This window comes from Triticum urartu, chromosome 4A (assembly GCF_056163025.1).
Source record: "Triticum urartu cultivar PI428250 chromosome 4A, HENAU_Tu73, whole genome shotgun sequence".
Lineage (NCBI taxonomy): Eukaryota > Viridiplantae > Streptophyta > Magnoliopsida > Poales > Poaceae > Triticum > Triticum urartu.
The window spans coordinates 526,878,783-526,902,637 of NC_141876.1; the positions used below are offsets into that span (position 1 = coordinate 526,878,783).

At 46.8% G+C, this 23,855-nt stretch overlaps 1 protein-coding gene and 2 pseudogenes across 5 annotated transcripts; all 3 read right to left on the bottom strand.

The window, feature by feature from the left end:
• Nucleotides 1–1,660: 1,660 nt before the first annotated feature.
• On the bottom strand, nt 1,661–3,393 carry LOC147976400 (uncharacterized; annotated as a pseudogene). Its single transcript, XR_015601484.1, has 2 exons — nt 2,264–3,393; nt 1,661–2,153 (listed from the first exon to the last, which is right to left on the bottom strand). The product of XR_015601484.1 is annotated as an uncharacterized LOC147976400 (transcript).
• Nucleotides 3,360–5,813, bottom strand: LOC147976401 (uncharacterized; annotated as a pseudogene).
• Nucleotides 5,814–10,618: 4,805 nt separating this feature from the next.
• Nucleotides 10,619–23,557, bottom strand: LOC125552503 (uncharacterized). Of its 4 annotated transcripts, none has more exons than XM_087518770.1 (9): nt 23,353–23,557; nt 18,538–18,603; nt 16,170–18,422; nt 15,959–16,080; nt 13,716–15,377; nt 13,485–13,533; nt 13,157–13,395; nt 12,940–13,044; nt 10,619–11,548 (listed from the first exon to the last, which is right to left on the bottom strand). In XM_087518770.1, exons 3-9 carry the CDS (start codon nt 18,375–18,377, stop codon nt 11,320–11,322), a joined length of 4,614 nt encoding a protein of 1,537 aa, XP_087374896.1. In that variant the 5' UTR covers nt 18,378–18,422; nt 18,538–18,603; nt 23,353–23,557; the 3' UTR covers nt 10,619–11,319. The 4 variants fall into 4 exon arrangements, with proteins under 4 accessions (XP_087374896.1, XP_087374895.1, XP_048572042.2 ...); XM_087518769.1 differs by having other exon boundaries at nt 18,518–18,603; XM_048716085.2 differs by lacking the exon at nt 23,353–23,557 and adding an exon at nt 20,555–20,745.
• Between the last annotated feature and the right edge of the window lie 298 nt (nt 23,558–23,855).

The following is a 23,855-nucleotide window of genomic DNA, read 5'->3' on the forward strand; positions in this document are numbered from 1 at the left end:
ACTTGGAATCGGGGTCCTGACACTTGGCGTCCCTTGGATCGCACTTTCCATCGACGCACATCTTCACTCTCGTGCTCCAAGCACACCTAGCAGCTCGACGGCAGCGGCTGCGATGCAACGGCCGTCAAAATTGTGATGCAGCCGGCGTCGACACTGCCAGAGCTACGATGCAGCGGCCATGGGAGTCGACGCTGCCGGAGGTGCCATGCAGCGGCCGTCGATGTTGTCGGAGCTTCAATGTAGGGGCCATGACGTCCCTGAAGCTGCGATGCAGCAGCCATCAGAGTCGAGGTCGCCAGACCTGCCATGCAGTGGTTGTCGAAGCCGTCGGAGCTTCAATACAGCGGCCACAACATCAAGGCCGCTGGAGCTGCCATGCAGCGGTCGTCGAGGCCATCAGAGCTTCAATGCAGCAACAACGACGTCGCCGGAGCTACGATGCAGCGGCCCTCAGAGTCGGAGCTGCCGGAGCTGCGATGCAGTGGTCATCGACGCTGTGGGAGCTTCACTGCTGCAGCCATGACATCGCCGGAGCTGCAATGCAGCGGTGATCGACGCCGTAGGAGGTTTAGTGCTGCAGCCATGACATCACCGGAGCTGCGATGCAGCGGTCATCGACATCGTTGAAGCTTCACTGCTGCAGCCACGACATCGCCGGAGCTGCGATGCAGCGGCTGTCGACACAGCCTGAGGTGCGATGCAGCGGTCGTCGACGCCGTCGGAGCTTCAATGCAGGAGCCATGACGTCGCATGCAGCGGCCGTCGTCGGAGTCAACGCCACCGGAGCTGCCATGCAGAGGTCCTAGACGTCGTCGGATCTTCAATACAGCGGCCACAACATCACCAGAGCTGTGATGCAGCCGTCGTCGACACCGTCGAAGCTTTAATGTAGCTGCCATGCCGTCGCCGGAGCTGCGATGTAGCAGTCATCGACGCGGTCGGAGCTTCACTACAGCGGCCACGACATCACCGGAGCTGCAATGCAGCGGCCGTGACGCTGGGTTTGCGTCAGCTTGAGTCCGCACGCTCGTCGTTGCCTCGGGCTGTTGGAACTTGGAACACAAGGGCATCACTAGTGGTCTTCGCCTGCCCCGTGGAGCAGCTCGTGCGTGCTAGCGGCAGCTGAGCCACTGCCTAGCAGTGCCCGGGGCCAGCACCGCTCGCCGGCGGAGCCTCCTCCTGCAGCATCGGAGCAATCGTGTGACGGGATCTTGCAGCAGGAGCGGCTGGCATCGCCTCCGACGTCTCCATGTACACAATTGCGGCTTGCTTGCTGCCTTGGTGAGATGGGATTGAGACTACAGGAAGAGAGGAAGAGGGGCTTTCTGCGGTGGGAAGCAAAAGGCACATGACAGGGCGAGTGGTGAGACCCACGCGGGACACGCATCACAAGAAGGAGGCGGCTTACAAGTGCGTATTATCAGCCGGTAGAAGCAAACTGAATTCCTTTGCGTATTCGCAAAAAAAAGTTACATACAGATTATATAAACATATTTTTAAAATGTAGATTCACTCATTTTGCTTCATATGTAGTTTATATTAAAATCTCTAGAAAATACTTATACTTAGAAATGAAGGGAGAGTACTATATTAAGATGGCAACATCACAAGATAACCCACTCAAACTCTTTTGCACAACCGAAAATTACCATATCGCAGTATAACATTTCTTGTTTTTTCAACCAGACACAAATTAAGCTCAGTTTATAGTTCATCAATCACACATGCGTGCGCGCGCTAGGTTGCATGCCCACGGGTGGACACAAACAACCATGCTATTACAAACAAGTAAAGTAAACCAACACAAGCCAGCCAGCTTGATCGTGAACACCACACCAAGCTGGAGCAACCCAGTGTTGCGTGATACACCAAATCAATCCAATCCAATCCAATGAAGCATATCCACATCAGGTATAGCTTGCTGTAGAAAGCACACCATTTATTCTTCATTGTGCAAGCACGTAGCAGCAAGACTTACTTGCACGCGCACAGCGGTGCAGATGGATCTTGTGACAAACACACCTAGTTGCAAATCACACGGAACATGGGAAACACTTGAGAGTTGTGAGAGATCACAATTTGATTGTGACACCAATAGACTGATGTATGGTCAACGTAAGTCGATCAACCTCCCTTTGCGTGATTCAGATTACCTAAGGTCATGAAGAATGGAAATAAAAAACATCAACTAATCTTATAGTGAATCAATGACACTTGCCCAATATATTATCTATAAGTAGAACAAAATCCACATCGAACGCACCTTAGAACGGAGACCCTCGGGAGGGTCTTCCTGTAGTAAACCGAGTGGCATGTCTTGAAGAGTGATGGTTCATGGCTGGCCTCGGATCCGTCCCAATCCAGCCTATCCCACCAGTCCTTCTCACAGTCCACCACCGGCTTGGGACCTTCAAGTGACACGGCTGGTAGCCGTCTCAGGCCCCAACAATCCCTGAGGCTGATCGTCTCTAAGGCCGATGCGATGATCAGTCTAGTATCGCATATCTGCTCTAGCTTGTGGAGATGGTACAGCTTGATGTGCTTCAGCTTCTTGAATGTTACTTTAGATGCTATCTCTTGAGGGCACTCATTGTTCAGTGGGAATATATGTTGGAGATTACTACAGTGTGCAATTTGAATGGACTCCAAGTGTGGCAAGGTGAAGGAAGAAATAGGGAGGATAAACACCAACTGTGGACAATTGTGCAAGTATATGTATTGTAAGCCTTCAAAGCTGGAAGAGTGATGACAAATGCTTCTAACCCAGATGCAATAGGCCATTGGGAGATCAGATGCAAAAAATATCCTTATTGATTCAAAGAACTCATGTTCATGAGCAGGGAACAAAGTGTGTAGCTTGGGGCACCCCTCAACATGACACCATTCTAGACGCATCCAAGATCTCGATTCCCCCGGAAGGACCATTGTGATCAAGATATTGTCATGCACATGCAATGATTGAACTTTGTAGTCTATGGAAAATTTGCAATCTTCATCGGATTCATGCTCTCTAAATGGTGGCTTCCTTTACCAATCTCGATATGCACACCTAAAGGATAAAGTTGTCGGTGGTCCCACACCAAGGACCGGCACGTGACAATATCCTTCTTAAGTACAATATCGTTGTAAGGTAAGAAGGGCCTTGTTGGAACCAAACCCTCTAGGCTACGACCAAGCGTGTCAACACATTTGGTGATGTTGACTTGGCTTTGGATTGTAGAAGAGATATGGAGGCGCACCTTGTAGCTGTACATAGAACTCTGCCAATGGAATCCCCTCATTGCAAACCAAAAGAAACTTCCATGTGTAAAAGCCATAAGTAACCCAAAGGCATGGGACGTATGGTCTCCAAAGTAAAACAATGGTTTGCTCTTCCCTCAAGTGTCTACATGTAGAACTTCTAATGAAGTGTTGCTTTGATTCCAGAGTAGGCTACGAAGTTGCTCACAACCCAGCAAGAGTAGCTTCTTGAGCCGTGAGACACCCATTGTACAGAGGTCAAGTGTTTTAGCAGATGTGCCAGAGAGGTCCAACTCCTTAAGACTGGGTAATGCATGCAAGAATATGTTGTGCAAATGATTGCAACCCTTTAGGGAGATCCGTCTCACCTCTGCTTTTGGAAGTGAAGCATTGTGGGACTTGGGACGCAGTTCTGTCTTTGGCAGTTGTACATCATGTGTCCATTTCACTGATGGGCCATAACCATCAAAGCTAAAACTCTCGAGTTGTGGAGTGGATCCCTCGAGTGCAACATGCTTCAATCTGGAACAACCATCAAGAACAAGCATCTTCAAGTTTCCTGATGATGACACTGCAGGCAATGATTTCATATGAATGTTACCCGATAAGTCCAAGAGCTCAAGATTTATCATATCAACGAAAGAGCATGTCTCCACCGTGATAACATCTAAGGATTCGGCCACTCGGAGCTTGTGAAGGTTGTGTAGCCTTTTCCATGCATGACTTAAATTCCTCCATGAGATGCCCTTTGTATTTACCTCCCTAAGATTGGTCATCAGCTCGGTCATCTCTATCGGCAAGCGGCAAGACAAAATCTATGAAGCGCATGTCAAGCACCAACAGGTTTGGGAAACATTGCCATCCACCTTGATCCCCCCCCCCTTGAGTTTGTGCAATGGTCAAGCCAAAGGAATCTTAGGTTGTGGCGGAATCGGAAAGGAGGGGATGCAAAATCAAAGCTGCACTTGTGGAGTTTTAGCACGTGGAGGTTCATGGCTAGTTGAAACATATCATTTGGTAGTTGTACCTAATTGTCGCCCGCAACTGTTAGGAAATAGGATGATGCATTGACAGGAACAATTGAGATGTCTTGATCTCTTGATTGGTTGGATGAGATTGAAATCCAACGTTCATATTGTTCTCCATGCCGACCAAAATAGTCTACCAATTCTTTTATTCTGTCGGATGGGTAGCACAACATTTGCATCACTGCATGCAATGCGCTGCCAACCTCATAGGCTTTGTCCCCTTGAAGGATGCCATCACATATCCAGTAGTTACAAGCATGAGTATCCCAAGCATAGTCAACACTAATAGGTTTTCCATGTTGTTTCTCTGTTAGGAAGAGTGAGTACAAGAAGCAATTCAAAACTGTTGTTGGGTTGATGCCATCCATGCCGGTGTAACCAATCAGTTCAACAACTTCTTCGCGCAATGAATGACACAATAGTGGGCTCATAGTTGAAGGACCCTTAAGATATAAACGAATTACTAGAACATAACCAGAATTGAACTTCAACTCGTTTCCTCTCGGTGAGAGCTGAAATCTTACATAACTGCTCCATAAAAATTTTCCTAAAGCATAGGCTCCAAATTCAGGAATGCCAAATTCTGCCAGATCAATTACTTCTTCTCCCCCATAATGAAAAATCATCAGAAATCTTTCATTTCTTAGATATGCATTGATCTCACTCCCGATGCTTGGTATCTCTACCCTGAAGCTGAAGTCTATCCCACTAAAATCATCATCCTCGTCTTGCTTATCAAACATGGGCATTAAATGGTCAAGGTTTAACTCCTACGCAATTGCCCTTTGCACAGATCTTCTATTTTTCCACATAGAGCAGTCTACATGGATAATTTTTCCAAAATGCTATCTTGTGCTAGGATCACATCTTCTGGATTTCAGGAATTCGGTTGTGGCTCTAAGAAGAGCAGAGGCTCCTACACCCCAGTTGTACCAGCTTTCCAAGAAGAATAATTTGCCTTTATAATATGACGAGTCTGAAAATTGCAGAAACTCTAGCAGCTCACTGGTGGGGTAAACACAATCATCTACCTCATGTAGTAATGAACCGATGTTAGTCGCTTCTTCCGTGGGACATATATGACTACCATAGTTTCAATGGCTACATCATTTGACATGAATAAAATCGGGAGTGTTTTTTTTTTGAACAGTCACCTGGGGGGAGAGAGTCCCCACCTGAATATATTGCTCAAAGTGGCCAAAATGCCAAGTGTTTGATCCAGTTTATAAGGAAGACCGGATCGAAACCTTAACAGGTTGACCCCGTTTATAAGGGAAACCGGGCCAAAAAAACCGCACAGGAGGGAAGGATTACATAGGGTGAGAACATATGGAGACCACCACCATAAAAGTCGAGTGGAAGTGGTGTGTCGTCGAGGAATCACAATACCAACACTAAACAACTATCCTAACGCACCACACCGGCGTGCGTACCAACCCCTTGGCACAACAGAGGAGCAGCACCAATCAACGAGTGACCCATCACAAACCTTAACTGGAAGCTCCGCCACAGCAAGCTGACACGATTAGCAAGGTGGGGAGGCATCGTTGCGTCGTAGTTGAGCAAAGATGAACCGAGATAGCACGAAGAGCACGAAGCTCACCAAAACAGACGACAGACATGAGAGGGTCTTGAGCTAGCAGAGAAGAGGATGACCAACCCCCAAGGGCAACGGAGGATAATGGCGGCAAGGAGCTCCCTAGTGACGCCTTCAAGAAGGTGGACGACATCCGAGGATGACGCCGTCACAGAGCTTTCGCCTGGAGCATAACCGGTTAAATTCCCAGAGGGCAGAGCCGAGAGCTGCGAATCCGGACCGAGAGACAGGAGTGGCACATGAGCCACGCCCCCAAGAGGGTAAGTGACGCTGGAGTAGCGCCGCCGTGGTCAGCTGACAAGGTCAGCGGGGATTTCTCTCGTAGCACATCCGTCAATGGTGGGCCGCCATCCAAGTGGAGACGAGAGGCGACAGAGGACAAGACCGAGACAGACATGTGAGGCGGATGGTGGACCGAGGAAGGACGAGTGGAGCAGGCCGCCGGTGAGGAGGGTGGAGACGAGGTGGGGTAGTGGAGTAGCGGGGGGCCGTTGTACCACGACAGGGGGGTGGGGGCACTGCCGAGTGGAGGTCCTTCCCGGCAGGAACCGGCGGCGTCGGAGGTGGACAGAGGGTGGGGGCACCCGAGTGGAGGTTCATCCCGGCAGGGACCTGCGGTGGCGGAGGCGAGGAGGCCGGGAGGGGTCCGTCGCTGGATCCACCGGACCAGCCGCAGCCCGTCCGTGACGGGCGCGCAGGGGGGCGGGGGCAGGGAGGGCGAGCGGGGTGGAGGCGCAGGACGGGTCGCCGATGTGGAGGGGAGGGGACGTCGGTGCCGGATCTGCGGCCGCCCCGCTCCGGTCGCACAGGAGGACGGGGGCGAGGAGGATCTGTGGGGAGCGAGGCGAGGTGGGGCGGGGTGCATCGTTCGTCAGAGAGGATGAGGGTGGCGAGGGGAGCATTGGGTGCTGCGAGCCGAGGGAGAGTCGGATCCGCACCCGGCACCGCCGGATCCGTCGCCGGCTAGCCAAAACGCAGCGGCGGGGTACAATGAATGATGTGATGTTACCTATAAGGTCGGCAAGAAATGCATCCAGTCTGGAAGTTTAAATATAAAACGGAAGTAACCTATAGGTGCACAAAATAACTTTTCTTTCAAATAATATGCACAAAATAACTGATCCATATATCCTTGCTTGGTATCATGTACTGTAGCTGATTAGCAATGTAGTAGAAGGTAGGATGTCATTTGCACTAAGGTTAATTAAAAGGTCTGAACAAAGACATACGTAGCCCGTGCCATGAGGTTAGCAAGGAGAGAGGTACTCACCAATATACTCCTAGTATCTCCCATTTTGATCTTCTCCAAAGAAATTAGTAACTGCTACTGCCACTAGTGTCAGCAGCAGAAAAGAACCATGACGGCCGGGCATGTATATCTAGCTAGCCCATCGCCTGCAGATTAAATGAACACCCTGCGCTCCCCACAAAAGTTGCTGATCTGACAAGGCAAAAACCAAAAGCAGCTTAATTACATGTGGCATTCCTATGCACAGAGATATGATAGGCGAAGAGATGCGTCACCTGATCCCCTCGCTCGAAACTGAAGACGGTCTCACGCCGGTGGCGGCAGAGCTCCGGCTTTCGGAGGAGCTGAGAATGCCATGGCAGATCGATAGATGGATGGAGGGGTGTAATGGGCAATACATTGCTTTCCCTTCCTCCCCACAGAGCATCTCTCCAAGGTTCCTTGCTTGGACACTATCCATGCGCTTTGTTAACCTTTTCTTTCTCCTACTTTTGCTTCTTTTGCTTTAGTATATGTAGATGCAAACGAGTTAGTTTAGTTAGAGGTGAAAACAAGAGGTACAAGATGCTATGCTGTGTACCCATGGCCCAAGCTACTGAACCATGGTTCAGCAAAAGCACCTCACAAAACCAAACTTACAAAAACATGCAAGGCAATTCAGCCTAGCAGGATTAGCACAATAGCATGCTGATGTAGCCATACAGAGTCTACTCCCGATGTTTACCAAACAGACATCGTTTCCAGCATCTGCTTCAGAATATGAAAAAGATTAGTCACCGGCCTCAGTGGTAATTGCACTTTAAATTTACAAGAACCCATTAGGGCTTCAAAATCGCTGGGATTTAAGATTACAACAGTTTACGAGTGCTTTACCCGGCGTTTGTTCATTCCATGAATTACTTTCAGGTTCAGCACTACATAACACAAGTAATCAACTGCTGATCACTAACAAGTAACAACAAAGGGGGAGGTCAGTTCGACTTGGACCTTGCCGGGGCCATAGAAAAACAGCTATCTGAGTGAGCAGTAGACTGCTTCCAGGTGACAGGCTCTGTTTCATCAAGCTCAACATTCAGACGGCAATCTTCAGTTTTACAGAGCAACAGCAACAATATGCTTCGGCATTAAAAAAACGAGAAGCAATAACAGAGAACAATCTCGCATATATATTCAACAAAAGCTCCATACAGATATATTCATCGATTCGTGAGTAATACAAGATTTGCCCAAGGAACAAACAAAGTCATAGCAATTCGAGATTTACACAAAGAGAATCCAATCTGTTTTGCTCCTATTACAATTTACGAGATGTCAATATCCCAATGATCGCCGACGTCCACCGCGGCTGATCCGGCCAGTGCCGCTCCTCTGGTACGGATGGTGGCGGCAGCGCGCTGTAGACGTGAAGGACTCTGCTTCTGACGCCAGGGGCGATGGAGGCGGCGTGCTGGGCATGTAGTCCGGCGACTCGGCGCGCCTGGAAGGAGCTGACGTTGTGTAATATGGCGACGCGCACGACTCGGCGTCAGACACCACCAGGGGGGACGGAGGCGGTGTACTGGGCGTGTAATCCGGCGAAGAAGCGTGCCCGGGACCGGGAGGACTCAACGGAGTATAGTAAGGTGATGAGGCAGCGTGCTCTGACGGCGTCAGGGGCGTGTAGTCTGGGGACGCGCCGCGCGGAGGAGACGGCATCATGAAAGCGAGCCGAACAGGGCTCGACGAAGTGTACTCCAGCGACGGCGAAGGGCTCGCCGGAGTGTAGTCGGGGCTCGCCGGAGTGTAGTCCGGGCTCGCCGGAGTGTAGTCCGGGCTCGCCGGAGTGTAGTCAGGGCTCGCGGGAGCGTAGTCCGGGCTCGCCGGAGTGTAGTCAGGGCTCGATGGGGCGTACTCCTCGTAGTCGTAGTAGCCGGCAAAGGACGGGGCGCAGCACTCGCCGCCGAAGTCGAAGCCCAGGAAGAAGGGGCCGCGCTGGGACGCACCCGGGGTGTACGACGGCGGCGGGCAGAACCCGGATGCGAGCGCCATGTTCGCCGTCTGGAGGTGGGGTGGCTGGTGGGATCTACAACTAGAGCGCGTCCGCGTACCTACGATGTGGAGGGAGGCGGAGGAGGGGAAGAGCGCGATCGAATCAGTCGGGGCGGGGCCCTAATATCGCCGTGATCGCGTGGCGGCCACGCCCCCGAGCTCGTCCAGGCTCCAGAGTCGGATTCGAAATCCCGAGCTCTACCATGGCGTCAACGCAACGCGGCGGTGACGCACGCCTCCGAGTTCACCCCGGAGCCCATGACCCAACGCGACGCGGCGGGAACGCGTAGTCCGGCCGAGCCTGTCACGCATTCAGTTCAAAACGCAACTCCGAAGACCCTTGTTCTTCATCTCCTTCATCCATTTTTTGTTTGTTCGAGTAGCAATTCGCGTGACTTGGGTGAGTGGAGGGGGGACATTTTCGAAAAAGAAAAGAAAATAAATAAATAAAATGAACCGCTGAGATGTACTAGGTTCACAAATTCGGACTTGTGTTTGTGGCTTTGTGGTGGTGGATTGTCACTAGATGATTATTTCAGGAATACGGCTCAACGTTTTAGCCAGGAATGAAGTTGGTTCAGAGGTGTCAAGTAGACAGGTTAGATCTTTTGTTCCTTCTATAGTTAGTTCCAGACTTGCAATTGCTTTAGTTACTTTCTCAGTGCATTATATCAAGATCTTGTACCCAAAAAAAAAGGGATCGCTACGCGTCGGCCGACGGATCATTTTAAAAGATCCGCCGCCTCGCGGGTCGTTAGATGCAGCACAATCTGGCGGTTGAACGTATTTTTCCACTTCGCAACAGATGTCTTGTTGCAGAAACATTTACAACAGAAATTGTGTTGCGTTTTTTTTTGCAACATAAATTGTGTTGCGGGACTTTTTCTGCTATATAGGTTGCGATGCGGATTTTTTTTCGCAACAAAGTTCTGGTCGTAGATATTTCTTGCAACAAAGGTTTTGTTGCGGTTTTTTTTTCTGTAACAAAGCTGATGTTGCAAAAACTTGTCTAAGTTGGTTTGCAACACTGTTGTTGTTGCGAGATAAGGTAAACGTGTGTGAGTGTGCTTAAGGACATGTGGATCAAGGTCGATCCAACGTTCGCGCGGGTGGCGGAACTCTCCGCGCCATCAGCCGGCAGAGCATTAGCGTTTTCCAAAAAAAAAGGTCTTGTATTCCCGTTGCCCTTTTTTAAAAAATGAGATAGAAATCCCCACCTGAATATGATTTCATTTCAAAAGGAGATTGATCGCCGGCCCCTGAGGGACAGAAGAAAAGGATAGGTGAGGTACTCTTCGAACGACCTACTCCTGGTTCAGCAAAAACCCATCCCAAAACCAAACTACAAAACATGTACAGCAACTAAGCCGAATAGGATCAGCAGCACTCTTCAGACATCTAATAGTAGCTGCAGACATCCTTGCCACGCCAACTTCTGCTTCAGAACATGATAAAACGGCCTCGGTGATATCGCACTTTAAAATTTACAAGAACCCATTAGGGCTTTCAACATCGCAGGGATTTATATAAGATTACAACATTTTACAAGCGCTTCACCCGGCGTTTTTGTTCATTCCATGAATTGCTCTCAGCACTACATAACACAAGTAATCAACTGCTGACTAACAAGTAACAACAAAGGGGGAGAGGTCAGTTCGACTTGGACACCGCTAGCCAATTTGCATCCCATTCCTAAAGGAACAAAAGAACCCAGAGGACAAGGCTCTCGTTATTATTCACCCCTCTAAACTGCCAACACTCTTTCTTCATCATCATGGATAAAAAGATGACAAGTAGCGGAAATTTCCACTAGATGTACTAAAGCTAGTAAGCATCGACTTCCCTAACGAATTGTGAAGCTAACGCCCTTCCTTCATCAGCAAAATGATGCGAGGCCCACGGCTTCTTTTTCCTTCATACTTTCAACAATATACAGGGACCTATACTTCATACAAGGGAGAAATAACAACAGCCCGCACTAAGTTTGATCGGCTGGACACATCCCTTGGCGTCTCTGTGGCATGTGCGACGGTTGGGATTTCCAAACCACCCCTGGATCTGACCGTTCTGTATAAACGCCATGCTTTGCAGGAGAAAAAGGAGCATTGGAAAACCACACTTGTAGCCAGAGAGGTGATCTGAGGAGAGGTTGAGGAACAATGCAAGAAATCAATGCACTAGAGTGCCAAACAGTGCACCTCTTCGGGAAGATTTCCTGGCACGGAGAAAGACATGACATGTCTATCAGGGAAAATTCTGCGAGAAACCATTTGTGAGCCAGACGAGGCCTCGACACCAGCTGCATGGTTCCGGCCATGGAATCTTCCCAGACGATTTACGATTGAAATCCTTTCCAAATCCTGGCACTCCAGATGCACATCTAGCATCGAAGCCCTCTTGCTCAAGCTGCAACGAGAGGGAAAACGGTGTTGAGAGAACTATCATCAATTAAACAGAGATAAGTCAACAACAAAGTAGTAAAATGGAATTGGTGTCATGAGTGAGAGTGCACAAGGAATTAAAGATCAACAAATGCAGTTAAGGTTTTCAGAAATGTGCCGCAACTGAAGTCTCTGCACATAGTAAACTGTTGGTTATTAGACTATTGCCAGGCATATGAAACATGCAAGTTGAAGAACAAATTCTTGAGAAAAATAGGGAAACAGTGTAACTTTATTTGAATAAATAAAATATCTAAGTGATATTCACTGTTCATTTTGTTATGACTAGTAAATGCGCACGTGCAACATACGTTAATATTTAGGCAATATATTAATTGCATGCGTATATCAGGTATGATATTATTTCTGTGTTAATCCTGTGATTAATGCAATATTTGGTATGAATTAATTGCACGTTAAACACGTTTAACGCTCGCCATTGGAGCAGTCTAGGTCGTTGGATTGACTTAGTTCGATGGTCGAGATCAGTTGGATCTGCCCCTTTGGGTCTTTTTATATTGGTATAGATTCAACATATCAACGACCATTCCTACCATATGATCAAAGTCAAAAAGAATTAGGGCCCTAGAGATATTTAAATATATCATCAACAACCAAGCCCAGGTTTAAAATGTTATGATGAAGTAGACGAACATTATTATTCTTCACATGAAAACGCAATATAAATGGAAGTTAAGATCTTAGCGAAAGTAAGTAAAAGAAAGGAAGAACCAAGCCAGCTAACATCTCATAAGCCCCTCAAAATTGACTGGTGTATCTAGCTGTCCAGAAGGCCCCAAATGTTTCCCTTCTGGCAATCTTTTATCTTTCTAGCACAGTGCATACAATTATTTTTACTACACAACTATTTACATGTACAAATATTCTAACATGCTCAGGGCTTCTTTGATTCAAAGGAATTTTATAGGATTTCTGGAGGATTGAAATCCTTAGGACTTTTTCCTATGTTGGTCCTTTGATTCATAGGATTGGATCCCATAGGAATTTTTCCTATGGAATCTTCTGTACTACATTTCATAGGAAATTTAACATCCACTCGAACCTCTTTTTACAATTCCTTTGTTTTTCCCGTGGCATCAAACAATCATTGCTAATTCTATAGGATTCAAATGGGCATGCCACTCCAACCCTACACTTTTCCTATTCCTATGTTTTCAAAATCCTACGAATCAAAGAGGCCCTGATGTTCTACCAAATTATGTTGGATATTTTTGTATGCACGCGCACACACCACACAGGAGCCCATAAATAAATGGAAAACAGCAATGTTGTTTTTAAACTAGCTAGCCAATAAGCAATGTGCGTGGGCGGGGTGGGGATGGAGGGTGCTCGTACCTCAGATAGTCGTTTTCCATTTTCTTGATTCTTCCAACAAAGACTTCCACAACCTTTGATAACTTGTCTTCCATTTGCTTGGCACTTGTTCTTTGTTCAGATGGGCTGATCAATGACAGTGTAATAATTAGCCTTTCAGCAATGAGGTTATAAAAGTAAATCTTACTTTCATGACCACAAGAGAATAAGCAAAAAAAAACAGTTTACAGAGACTTACTTATTTTCATTATCTGCAAGAGCGCGAGAGTTATCTGATGAGATGATGCATGTATCTCCTAGAGTGAACATTGCGATATTGTATGTAGCACTTTCATAAGCTGATACAGCTTGTGCTCTGAGAACTCTTGCTGGTATAGCAGGGAAAACTTCCTGAATCAACTTTGTGGTCATAATTAGCCTTTTGCGCGGTAAATAATTTACCGGGGCATCTTCCAGACTTTCTGGATCATCCTCGGACTGTTAAGAAATTTAATTGGTGTCAAATGAAAACCCTTTGAACCAATATGCAAGACGTAAAGTAGCTGAAATAGTATAGCAGTGCAAACCTTCTTAATTAATCTATTTGCTGCCCAAGCCCAATCCATCTCATTCGTGCTGTCCAGCAATTGAAGATGGTTACAATTGTTAGCAACATCAAGGCAACATAAGATAAACAACTCAACAAATAAATAACTGCAAGTCACATAAACTACTGGTGCTGACAGTAACAGTAAGAGGACAGAAAATATGCTTCAACACTACTGCAAACTACTGCCCTGCAAGGGGAGAAAATTCACCTTGTCTTTCTCAACTTTTGAGTGCCTGCAGTGATTTTATGCCAAGAAACAAGAGCACGTTCTGTAAATTTGCGCTTCTTTGGCCTTGTCACCAAAGCTGTCTTCATATTAGGCACCAAAGGCCTGGCAGCTTGGCCGGCATCAGCTCTATCCTCGAGAGAGTTATTTTCCATGCACCAAGAAGCTTTTGGAACATTATATGGTGGAGTTGGGGTCTTCTGAGCATTAAACACAGAATGATTCTGACCATTTCTTTGGTTTCCATAATGTTCAAACCAAGAGGGTGCCATTTGAGGGTTTATCCCAGGTCTCTCACTTCTTTCAATCAAATTGGATGATGCATTTGTCCCAAGAGACTGAACTTGACTTTGATGATCATTACGCATGACCATACCATGAGAGAGAACTTCCCTAGAAGGGATCTGAGAAGGTATGCTTGTACTTCTCTCCTCATTGTTCCTTGGAGCAAAGCTTAGCATTTTCATGTCTGAAGGGAATGACCCTTGGACACTAGTACTGCCAATGTTATCTATGGACGACCTGAGTGAGTTAGTGGCTCCATGTGCAAACCTCTGAGCAGACTTCCAGTCAACTTGCGACGCGTCAGAACTAATCTCATTTGGTTTAAGCATCTTTCCAGTTTTATTGCCTGGATCAACATCCACATGACCCATTGCTTGCATTTGATGCAGAAGAGCAAAATTTGTCTGTTGGAGGTTTGAAGGTGTTGGATTTCCATGTAACCCAATGCCACTCATATTAGTACCAGTGTTGTGAGAAGTATTCATAACCTGAAAGTTAGCTGCAGGGCTCTCTCCCTGCCTAGGGTTCATGATACCTTGCTGACGCAATTGTGCCAAGGATGAAGCAGGAATGGCAAAGTTCCCGTCTGAAGAATGCTTCTGCAGGGTTTGATTCCCCCTGGGTACAGCAGCTCCAGTCGAATCAAAATTTGCCATCTCAGAAGAGGCTAACCCTGCATCACTGTCCAGAGCTTGTTTTGTCTCTTGATTATGTGAATTGGCAGAACTGGTGGCTACATCAGGTGGTGTTGAAGCCTTCTGTCCTTGGTCGTCTGCCTTTTGCGAACCCCATAAGTTGGGGTTGTTGGAAAACATCATAGACTGGAGAATATTGGGTGTTATCTTGTTAGATTGGGTACCGCCAGCTAGACGTTGCGCCGATATGTTTGTCCATACGTTCTTGAATACTGTTGCTGTGCTGTCTTGCTGAGGCATGGGTACAGAACCTGATCTTGCGTCTGGCACGGGATATTGCTGCCCGGAACTTAACTGGGGGAAATGTGCAGCTGGCTGTCCAGTACCACCCATTTCCGAAGAATGAAATGGTGTCGGCTGTGAGCTTGGATGAGCAGGTGACGAATAATTGGTGGCAGTGGAAGGTAGCTGGGCCTGGTGTTCTCCCCTTGCTGAGTGTTCAGGCTGCTTGCCATCAGCATTAGTGTGACTAGACCATAATTGATCTGAAGCTGGATGTCGCTGGGACGGTGGTGCTAGTCTTAATCCAAATCCTTGCAAAGAAGATTGATTAAGTTGCTGCTGAGTATTAGCAACATTATCAAGAGGACTGTTGGCCATGTCAGTAAGTGCATTGCTATCTGTTGAGTTGTCCACCTTATGAAGAAGTTGCAGCATATGTTGACTACATTAAACATACATATATATTTGTCAGTTATCATAAAGAACAACAAGCATAAATTGCTAGTGAAAACTGTTGGAAGGACTAATCATGACAAAAGATAATATCATGTGGTACAAAAAATGTTGACTATTACTGGAATAGATCAAAGCATTGTTGTCAGTGTCCCGATATGTATCTTAGAATCTTACGATACCCTTATCCTACCAGACCATTTCAGTACAATCATGATTCTCCAGACCATTTCAATACTTATAACAACTCTCCAGACTATTTCAATACTATAACGACTCTCCAGACCATTTCCATACATATATGATTCTGCAATACTAATATGATCCTACACTTCTGATACTATTTGGAAAAAATATACTGTCATTGGTAGCGTACAAGGATGTGGGCCTTCTTCGTTAGTGGTAGTCATACCTTGTCGAAACTAACCAGATATTATTCTACAAGTCGAGAGAAACAAGAGCACAAAATAAATTGCATAGGTAAAGCTTTAACACTTCAACGATGGGATATTTAGGATTTACTCAGGAATAACCTGGTTAGAGTAGTTACAAATGAAAAGGAGTAAGTACCTGTTCTGAACTGCTCTATTCTGAGACTGACCGGCATCAGATACTCCAAAGGGTGATGCACTGGAACTGTTAGTGACACCATGTCGAGATTTAAAGTGTTCATCCCCCACCAGCATTTTTTTCTAAAAATTAAGAAAGTAGCTTCATAAGTAATATTACAAGAGAACAAAATGAGTAAATAATAAAGCTTGTTTAAGCAAGATATCCATACCTCATTAACTGAAGCCATATTGGCAGCAACTTGGGAGTTCGTGATAAATCGTGGTTTCAGGTTATTTTGTCCCTGAAGTGACTGAGGCGGAAACTGATTGTTCGAAACTGGATTACCCGGAGAATGCCTAATGTTTCCCCCGGTGTTGTCCATAGCATGATTCTGCAACATGTAAGATCCCCCTGCTTGCTGACCTGATCCCAAATTTTGGGATTCTTTTGCAGCAAAGGAAGGATGCCTCCTGGCAGCATGGTCACTGTTCACATGCTGCCCAGGATTTAAAATGTTTCCTGGCCTTTCCATATGTATTGCATTTTGGTACTCCTGGTTGCAGTCATTTGGTCTTGGCTCAGCACTTCTTCTTAAAGATTCTGAGGTTTCTGAACCCCTACGTCCAATGTTATGGTTTACCCCGCCATGCTCACCCGTTCGACCAATAACCATCTGATGCTGGTTCGGGTTTATTGTTGACATGCTTGATCCCATCATACTAACACCTTTACCATCAGAACTGTCCTTCTGCATTTGCGAAGTGCTTATATCAGGCTTCATCTGCTGAAGCCTGTGGACTGAATTTGCATTACCTCCACTTGACTTCCAAAAGTTTCCATCACTATTAAAGACATTTTGGGTACTGCTGATGTCTTGTCCAAGGGGGCTGTTGCTTTTCCAGTCATTCTGGCTATTGCTCGACTCTTGGTTGATATTGTTATCAACAGTGTTTTGTTGTGACATCCAAAATCCATGTGTACTTGATGGTGCACCAGTTGAGTGTGAGCTATTTCTTGGCGTTTCAGATTTCTGCTGAGCCCAATTGCCATTTGACAAATGCACCTGTTCTTGTCTCCCATATTCATCAGACTGCTTTTGCTTCAAGCTCTGCTGAATATACCCATTATTGGCTTCTGCAGTTGACTGATGATTGGTAACAGTTGCACGAGGAGATTCATGTGGTGTTTTGTCTCTTTGCTCGTACGGACTTCTTGTAGCATGCTGAAAACTGGTAAAATCTGGATTATTCATTGTTCCATCACCATAGCTAGATGCTGACGAGGGTCGTGCATTCTGTAGTCCACCGCTTAATGCAGCAAGCTTACTTTGGTCACGAGCTGGTAAAGTTGAGCTATTGGCAACTGTCTGTGTTTTCTGCAAACTGAGGCCACTCCATTCTTCCTTGGGATTATCTTTACTGGTTGAAGACTGTAATGTTTCCTGCATAAGGGCACTCCAGCTCCCACTCTGTAGAGATGGCAAAGCACCACCAAAGTTATCATTATCCAAAGAATTACCATGATCGTTGTCTCCCTTCAACAAAGCTCCCCAGTTGCTATCCTCATCATCCCCAAACAAGAACTTCTCCTCGGTAGGGTCAAGGCTAGCGCCACCACTTGCTGGCGCTACCTGCATTGTTGATTTCTCTTGCAGGCCCGCTTGGAGTTGGTTTGACCTACCATGAAAATCTTGGAGTTGAAAACCATGTCGTAGATGATTCACTGGAACAGGGCTGCCTGCCTTGTTATTATCACCTTGACTTTGTAACGGACTATTGCTTAAGAAGCCTCCCTTTCCTCGAAAATTCTGCATAGAACTGGAGGCACCTTTCTCCTGCGGACTAGGTTCATCCATTAACGAGCTAAATGGCCTTGATACCTTTTCAGGCTGATGAGTACTTGCCCTTGTCATTGCATTCTGGAGATCAGCAGGGATCCCTAAGAACTGGGGGTACTGGTTAACAGACCCGCCTCTGCTGGTAGCAGGTATTTGATAGAAGGACTGGTTCATTTGCTGTGTAGCTAACCCCATTGGTCGCATCGGTTGACTTTGAGTATTTGGAAATACCGAACCATTCATGAAATTGCCCATGGCAGGAGCACCACCATACTGCTCCCAGTTTGTGTTGCTACCTGTATTCACCATTTGTGAGTTGCCTGGCAACCTTGGGTCACCACTAGCAAAATTTTGTGGCCACGCATAAGCCGTGGCCTCATTGTTTGGCATTTCATTTGTTATCACCGGCAATTGATCAGCAGGTGCTGCTCTTGCTGGAGCTTGAAACTGTCCAAAAGAGGGCTGCATTCTGGCTCCATGATCAATCTGCTGGGCATTTTGCTGTCTCTGGAACTCCTGCAATTGCTTGTACATCATCTGTTGTTGCCACATCTGAAAATCACCATCACCCCCATGCTGTGTGTGGTGAAACTGTGACATTTCCGAAGTCCCTACGGGTCTAATGCCCGTGAAAGCGTGAACTGTCTGCAATTGGCAAATCCCAAAGTTTCATATCAAATGACAATACGACCAGATACGACTGCCTCCTAGTATGATGAATATGATTCCACTGAACTTACAGCATCCAAAGAAGGCTCACCCTGGACTGACAAGAATTTACTCAGGCTAAACGAATCTGTAGATGTCCCTTCTATTTATCTGCAGCCTGCCCATTTTGAAGAACGTTTACATAAGAACATTATTCAAAGATTCTACAGTAAATGAATCAGTACCAGTTCAGTATATTCCACAAGGACCACGCATTCATGATTCACGAGGACAACACTTTAAGCCTACTGAGGAAAATTCTTCAGCATCAAAAGCATGCAAAGTAATGGTGCATATGCCAACTACCTTGGCCAACCATATCTATTGTGGGGTTTGGAACTTATTCAAATTAAAGCCATAAACATGTTTTAACAGCGATAAGAAAATTAATCAAGGTTATCCTTTCAAGTCCCTAGAGCTGCAACTGAAAACAACCGGCGTAGATGCATTAGAATTAAGGGTACTCCCAATGCTTGTCTCTTAGCACAATATCAGACAAAATGCTGAGGTGGCACTTTATTTAAAGAAGAGAGAGAGAGGGAAGTTGTATGTTAGTGGAGATACGGCTCTTAGCTCGTTTCCCTATGCGGTGTACTCAATGCTCTGATCCAGTGTGGCTTATCTCCCTAGTTTTTACTCCGGAGGCCAAAAGGCCAGTGGAGCATGATATCGGACAAAATCATTCCCTTCTCTCCACAATTAGGCCACAAGGTTGAGATGCAAACATGGTCCTAAACCAATAAAATGTAATATGCGATGCAATGTGGTGATTATCTCTAAAAAAAATTCACTACCTATGATAACGCGTTAAGAGCCAACGAATTGGGAGCGCCCTAAGAAGCATGGTTGATTAATTAGTGAGGGTGGCTTAAATATGGGCATCCACAACCTCAAGTGTGCGCCCATGCCAGAAAAGAACAGTTTTGAAATAGACGGAGGTGCAATTTAAGCTTGAACTGTGAACTTGTTGCACTTTTGTTAGCTTGTGGGTGGCAAGTGAAGCCAATTAGCACAATGCAAGGGATAAAGGTTCAAAACAACTCAGGAACAAGTACGTGGCAATTATCCTACTTGAGCTCGTTATCTAGATGGTCGGCCACTAAAAGCAGGGTTATATCATGAGTGTCTGGCAAGAAATACTCTTAACTAGCACAGGCAAAACCACATCTTTCACCTCGCACGAAACACAACCATTATCCAAAACCGAAACACTAACACAGCACCACAATCTCTAATGAGAAACACTAGGACAAAGACAACATCATCTTGTTACAATCAACGGACAGTCAAATCTCACGGCAGACACCTCATGCCCCTCATACGGGGAGCAAATCAAGCAAACTAAGACAAAATGAAGTTACAATGTTTCGATGCTAGCACAAGAATCACTCCCATCTCCTCGCTAAAGCCTAAAAATCACATCTTTCTCCTACATACAACTTCCGAAGAGGGGTACAGCTGAACAAATCTTGAAAGATGCAAGTGAGACAAGAGAGAATCCGCCCGGACGCTGCCGCAGCCGCTCAGAGCTCGGAGCTCAGAGGGAGGGAGACAGGGGAAAGTAGGTCCGCGACAAAAAAAATGAAGGGAACAGCAGAAACCAAGCGTCGCGCATCTGCTGGAGCATCCCCAAATCCCCCCACGTCTCCCTGCCCACTAGCAGACGCCCGAATCCCGGAGCACTGAGCAGAGGGCAGCTCAAGCTAAGCTCCAACCAACGCTCGACTACGAGCACGAGCCGAGGTGAGCTGAGCTCAAGCTCGAATCGACCCAAACCTCGGGCCCGTCGCGCGCAAATTACCCACCACGCGCCCCAGAAACCAGCAGCCTATCGAGCGCGGGAGGCCACGCGCCCCCGAGATCGACCGCCGGGGAGCTCCCAATTCGCCCACCGGCGCAGATCCCCCGAGAGAGAGGGAAAAAAACCCTAAAACTCCCCCACCCGAAAATAATTCCCCCAGCTGCAGCGGCGGACAGGGACCGCCCGATTCACGCGCGGCAGACGAGCGAGCAGCAGCCAGGAACGGAGAGGCCCCCGCGAATTCCGGGCCGATTCGTGCGAGACCTACCTCGATCGGCGCGGCGGCCGGGCGTGCGTGCGGATCGGATCGGCGCGGCCGTCAGCCCCGGGCCGCGGCGCGGGGGTGCTCCGCGGGGGGGGCGGCCGGCGGGCTAGGGTTAGGGTTCGGCGCGGCCAAATGGCGAGGGTTTGGAGCTCCGCGGCGCCGAGGAGAGAGGAGCGGGGGAGGGTGGGGGGGGGGGGCGGAGCCGGGAGTAGTATCGGGCAGCCAGCAGCTCTCTCTCTCTCTCTCTCTCTAGCTCGCTCGCGACGGACGGGCGAAGATAAAGCGTGGTATACTGGCCCTGCGAAGTTTTCAACGAAGGCGCCCGGCGGTGGGCCCGGCCGGGCGATCGGGGCCGTCGGATGGGGGCGGGCGGGGCTCGGGGCCGTCGGATCCGGGACGGGGGCGGGTAACGGCGTTAGGGGAGGAAAAGGACAGCCGCGTGGTGCGGGTGGGAAAGAAAAGGAGGAAAGGCCGCTACGGGGATGCGAGCCCCCCCGCGGAGAAAGGAAAGCGGTGAGTGCCATGGGTAACCCCTTTTTTTACCGCTCAAGAAAGCAAGTGTGGGTTTGCAGGACAGGACAGCGGGCTAATCAAGCTGGTTTTTTACCGCTCAAAGTAGGTGTGGTTGCCTATTTTGCCCAAGGTAACATAATAGGAGTACTATAATCCCTAGGATAAAATACATTCCCTTCGTACCAGAATATAAGACACGTTTTTGCATTAACGTCGTATATTTTGATACAGATGTAGTATATACCTGGTATGTGGTAAGAGAGTGAACTGACCTGATCACATTGGTTTTAGGCAGAGGAGTTAAAAGAATATTGGTTGAGTTGGGTGGAGCAATCTTTGTGTCACTGAGACTATATAGCTTGTGATTATCTCTTTTAGGCCTCACTCATTTGGTTCAGTTGGGATTCAATCTTTCAGGGGGTCTCATCCCTGCACAAGTTGAATGATCTTCGCTCTTGCACCCCGGCTAATGTCTGGGATTTTTTTATGGGTTGGAAGAATTTTCACCGCTCAAAGTGTGGGTTTGCAGGACAGTGGGCTAATCAAGCTCATTTTTTACCGCTCAAAGTAAGTGTGGTTGGCTATTTTGCCCCAAGGTAACATAATAGGAGTACTATAATCCCTAGGATAAAAGATACTCCCTCCGTGTCAGAATGTAAGACGTTTTTGCATAAACGTCTTATATTTAAATACAGAGGTAGAATATATATGGGTATGTTGTAAGAGAGTGAACTGATCAGATTGGTTTTAGGAAGAGGAGTTAAAAGAATTTGGTTGAATTGGGTAGAGCGATTTTTGTGTCATTGAGACCATGTAGCTTGTGATGACCTCTTTTAGGCCTCACTCATTCGGTTCAGTTGGGATTCAATCTTCCAGGGGATCCCATCCTTGCACGGGTTGAATGATCTTCACTCTCGCACCCCAGTTAATGTCTGGGGATTTCTTTTATGGGATGGAAGAAGAAGATTTAAAGCCCAAGCAAATGGGTGGTCCGAGGGATTGAATCATGATTAGAACCGGGCAGATGTGCCCGAAGGCGCTACACAAAGTGGGCGGCTTGGGGTTGATCCCGCTGACCCAAACAGGGGTAGGATTAACTAAATGAGCCATTGAACATGAGATGAGGTTACCCTCTTATCGTTTTCTACACATATTGCATATATTGTAGACAAAAAACCTGACTTCATTACTAGTCCTATAACCACATGACTTCAATAGGATGTCAATAAGAACATGACATCTCATAATATGTACCACCACACACATAAATCTACAGAAGATGTTAGTGTCACACTCTCATGAAGCAAGTGTCATGACCCCTAAAAAGTTTGCAAGAATGGGAAACAAGGTGCCCTTCCAACCTTAAGTATGGCAAACAAATTGTATCATTCTTATATATTTCATTGTTTATGTGCTCACCATGTCCCTTTATGTATTGGTGCATAGGAAAAAACATCTCTTTCACCTTTTGTTCCTACACGCAACGGTAGAAGTTGATGAAAAAAGTATCTTCTATGTTGTGTCCCACCACACTAACATGTTTCTCCTCTCATTGCCTATGAAGCAAGACTGAATAAAAGTTATAATACAATGATCTACATGAAGTATTACATGAATGGAGAGTATATGAAAACTATGACTACGCCACTGCTTAAATCAAACGTCCATGACATGAATAAATAAAAGGTTTATTTTTAGTTCAACAAGTTTTTTTAACTAGTAAATTCACTAATATGTCATACAAAGTGCAACAGAATGAGCACATCGATTGCCACAACAAACACGGTGTATAACAAATTTGGTTTTACCTAGTTTTTAATTAAAAAAGGGGGTTAGTTGTTCGCCCAACTGTTATTATTCAGTCATGGTAATCAATCATAAACCTAAGAAGTTAACTACACAAGAAAGACACGCGTGATTCGCAAAAAAAAGACACACGTGAATTGAAATCAACTGCCAAACACAAGGAGGAGATCCCTCGATTCATGATACTACAGCCATGGCACGCCATAGAAGTAGTAATCCATAGGGTTTTTTACCGGCGCAATCCACGATTTAGTGGGCTATATGTACAAATATCTGCACACAGCCATCAACACATATTTTATCCTAACAACAAGTCGCGGCGCAAAAATTGGCATGAAACTCATTACAAAATAAGGTAAATCAGACACTAAGATTACCATCTAGTGAGGTCTATCCCGTTAAGATCAAACAGAACTGGATCTCCACCCCCAGAAAAATAGATCTGGATCTCCACCCCCAAAACATAGATCTGGATTTTATACCTTGTGATCGTGAGAAATCCGTTCAAGAAGAAGGGAATAGACTTGCTGCCAGAACTCCCAGCCCGCCCCCTCTTCTCTTCCTTACCCAATCGCTCTAGGATTAGTAAGGGCGAGCCCTCCCCTTTTGTCCCAGATGAGCCGCCTAGCCCTATCTTCCTCGCCGCCTAACCACGCCGTCGCAGAACTAGGGTAGAGGGGTACAACACAAGGCAAGACCTATCTTGCGCCCTAGTCCTCAATTTATATTGATGGGGATGGGGGCGGCGGAGACGGGTATTATGTTGAGGGCGGGGGTGAGTTGCGAGACGGTAGTTCGATATGTTTTACTTTAAGTGGAGAGGTTGTATGGCCATGGTGTATATGTTTTTAATGTTTTCAGATGCATTTTCCCCATGATCCACCACGTGTCATACGAGGTATGCGCTCGTAGCTGGAGTGTGAGGCACCATCTAGTGTGTGTCCATAAGTGGTATACTTTTGTATTGTCGTTTTCGTCGAGGTCT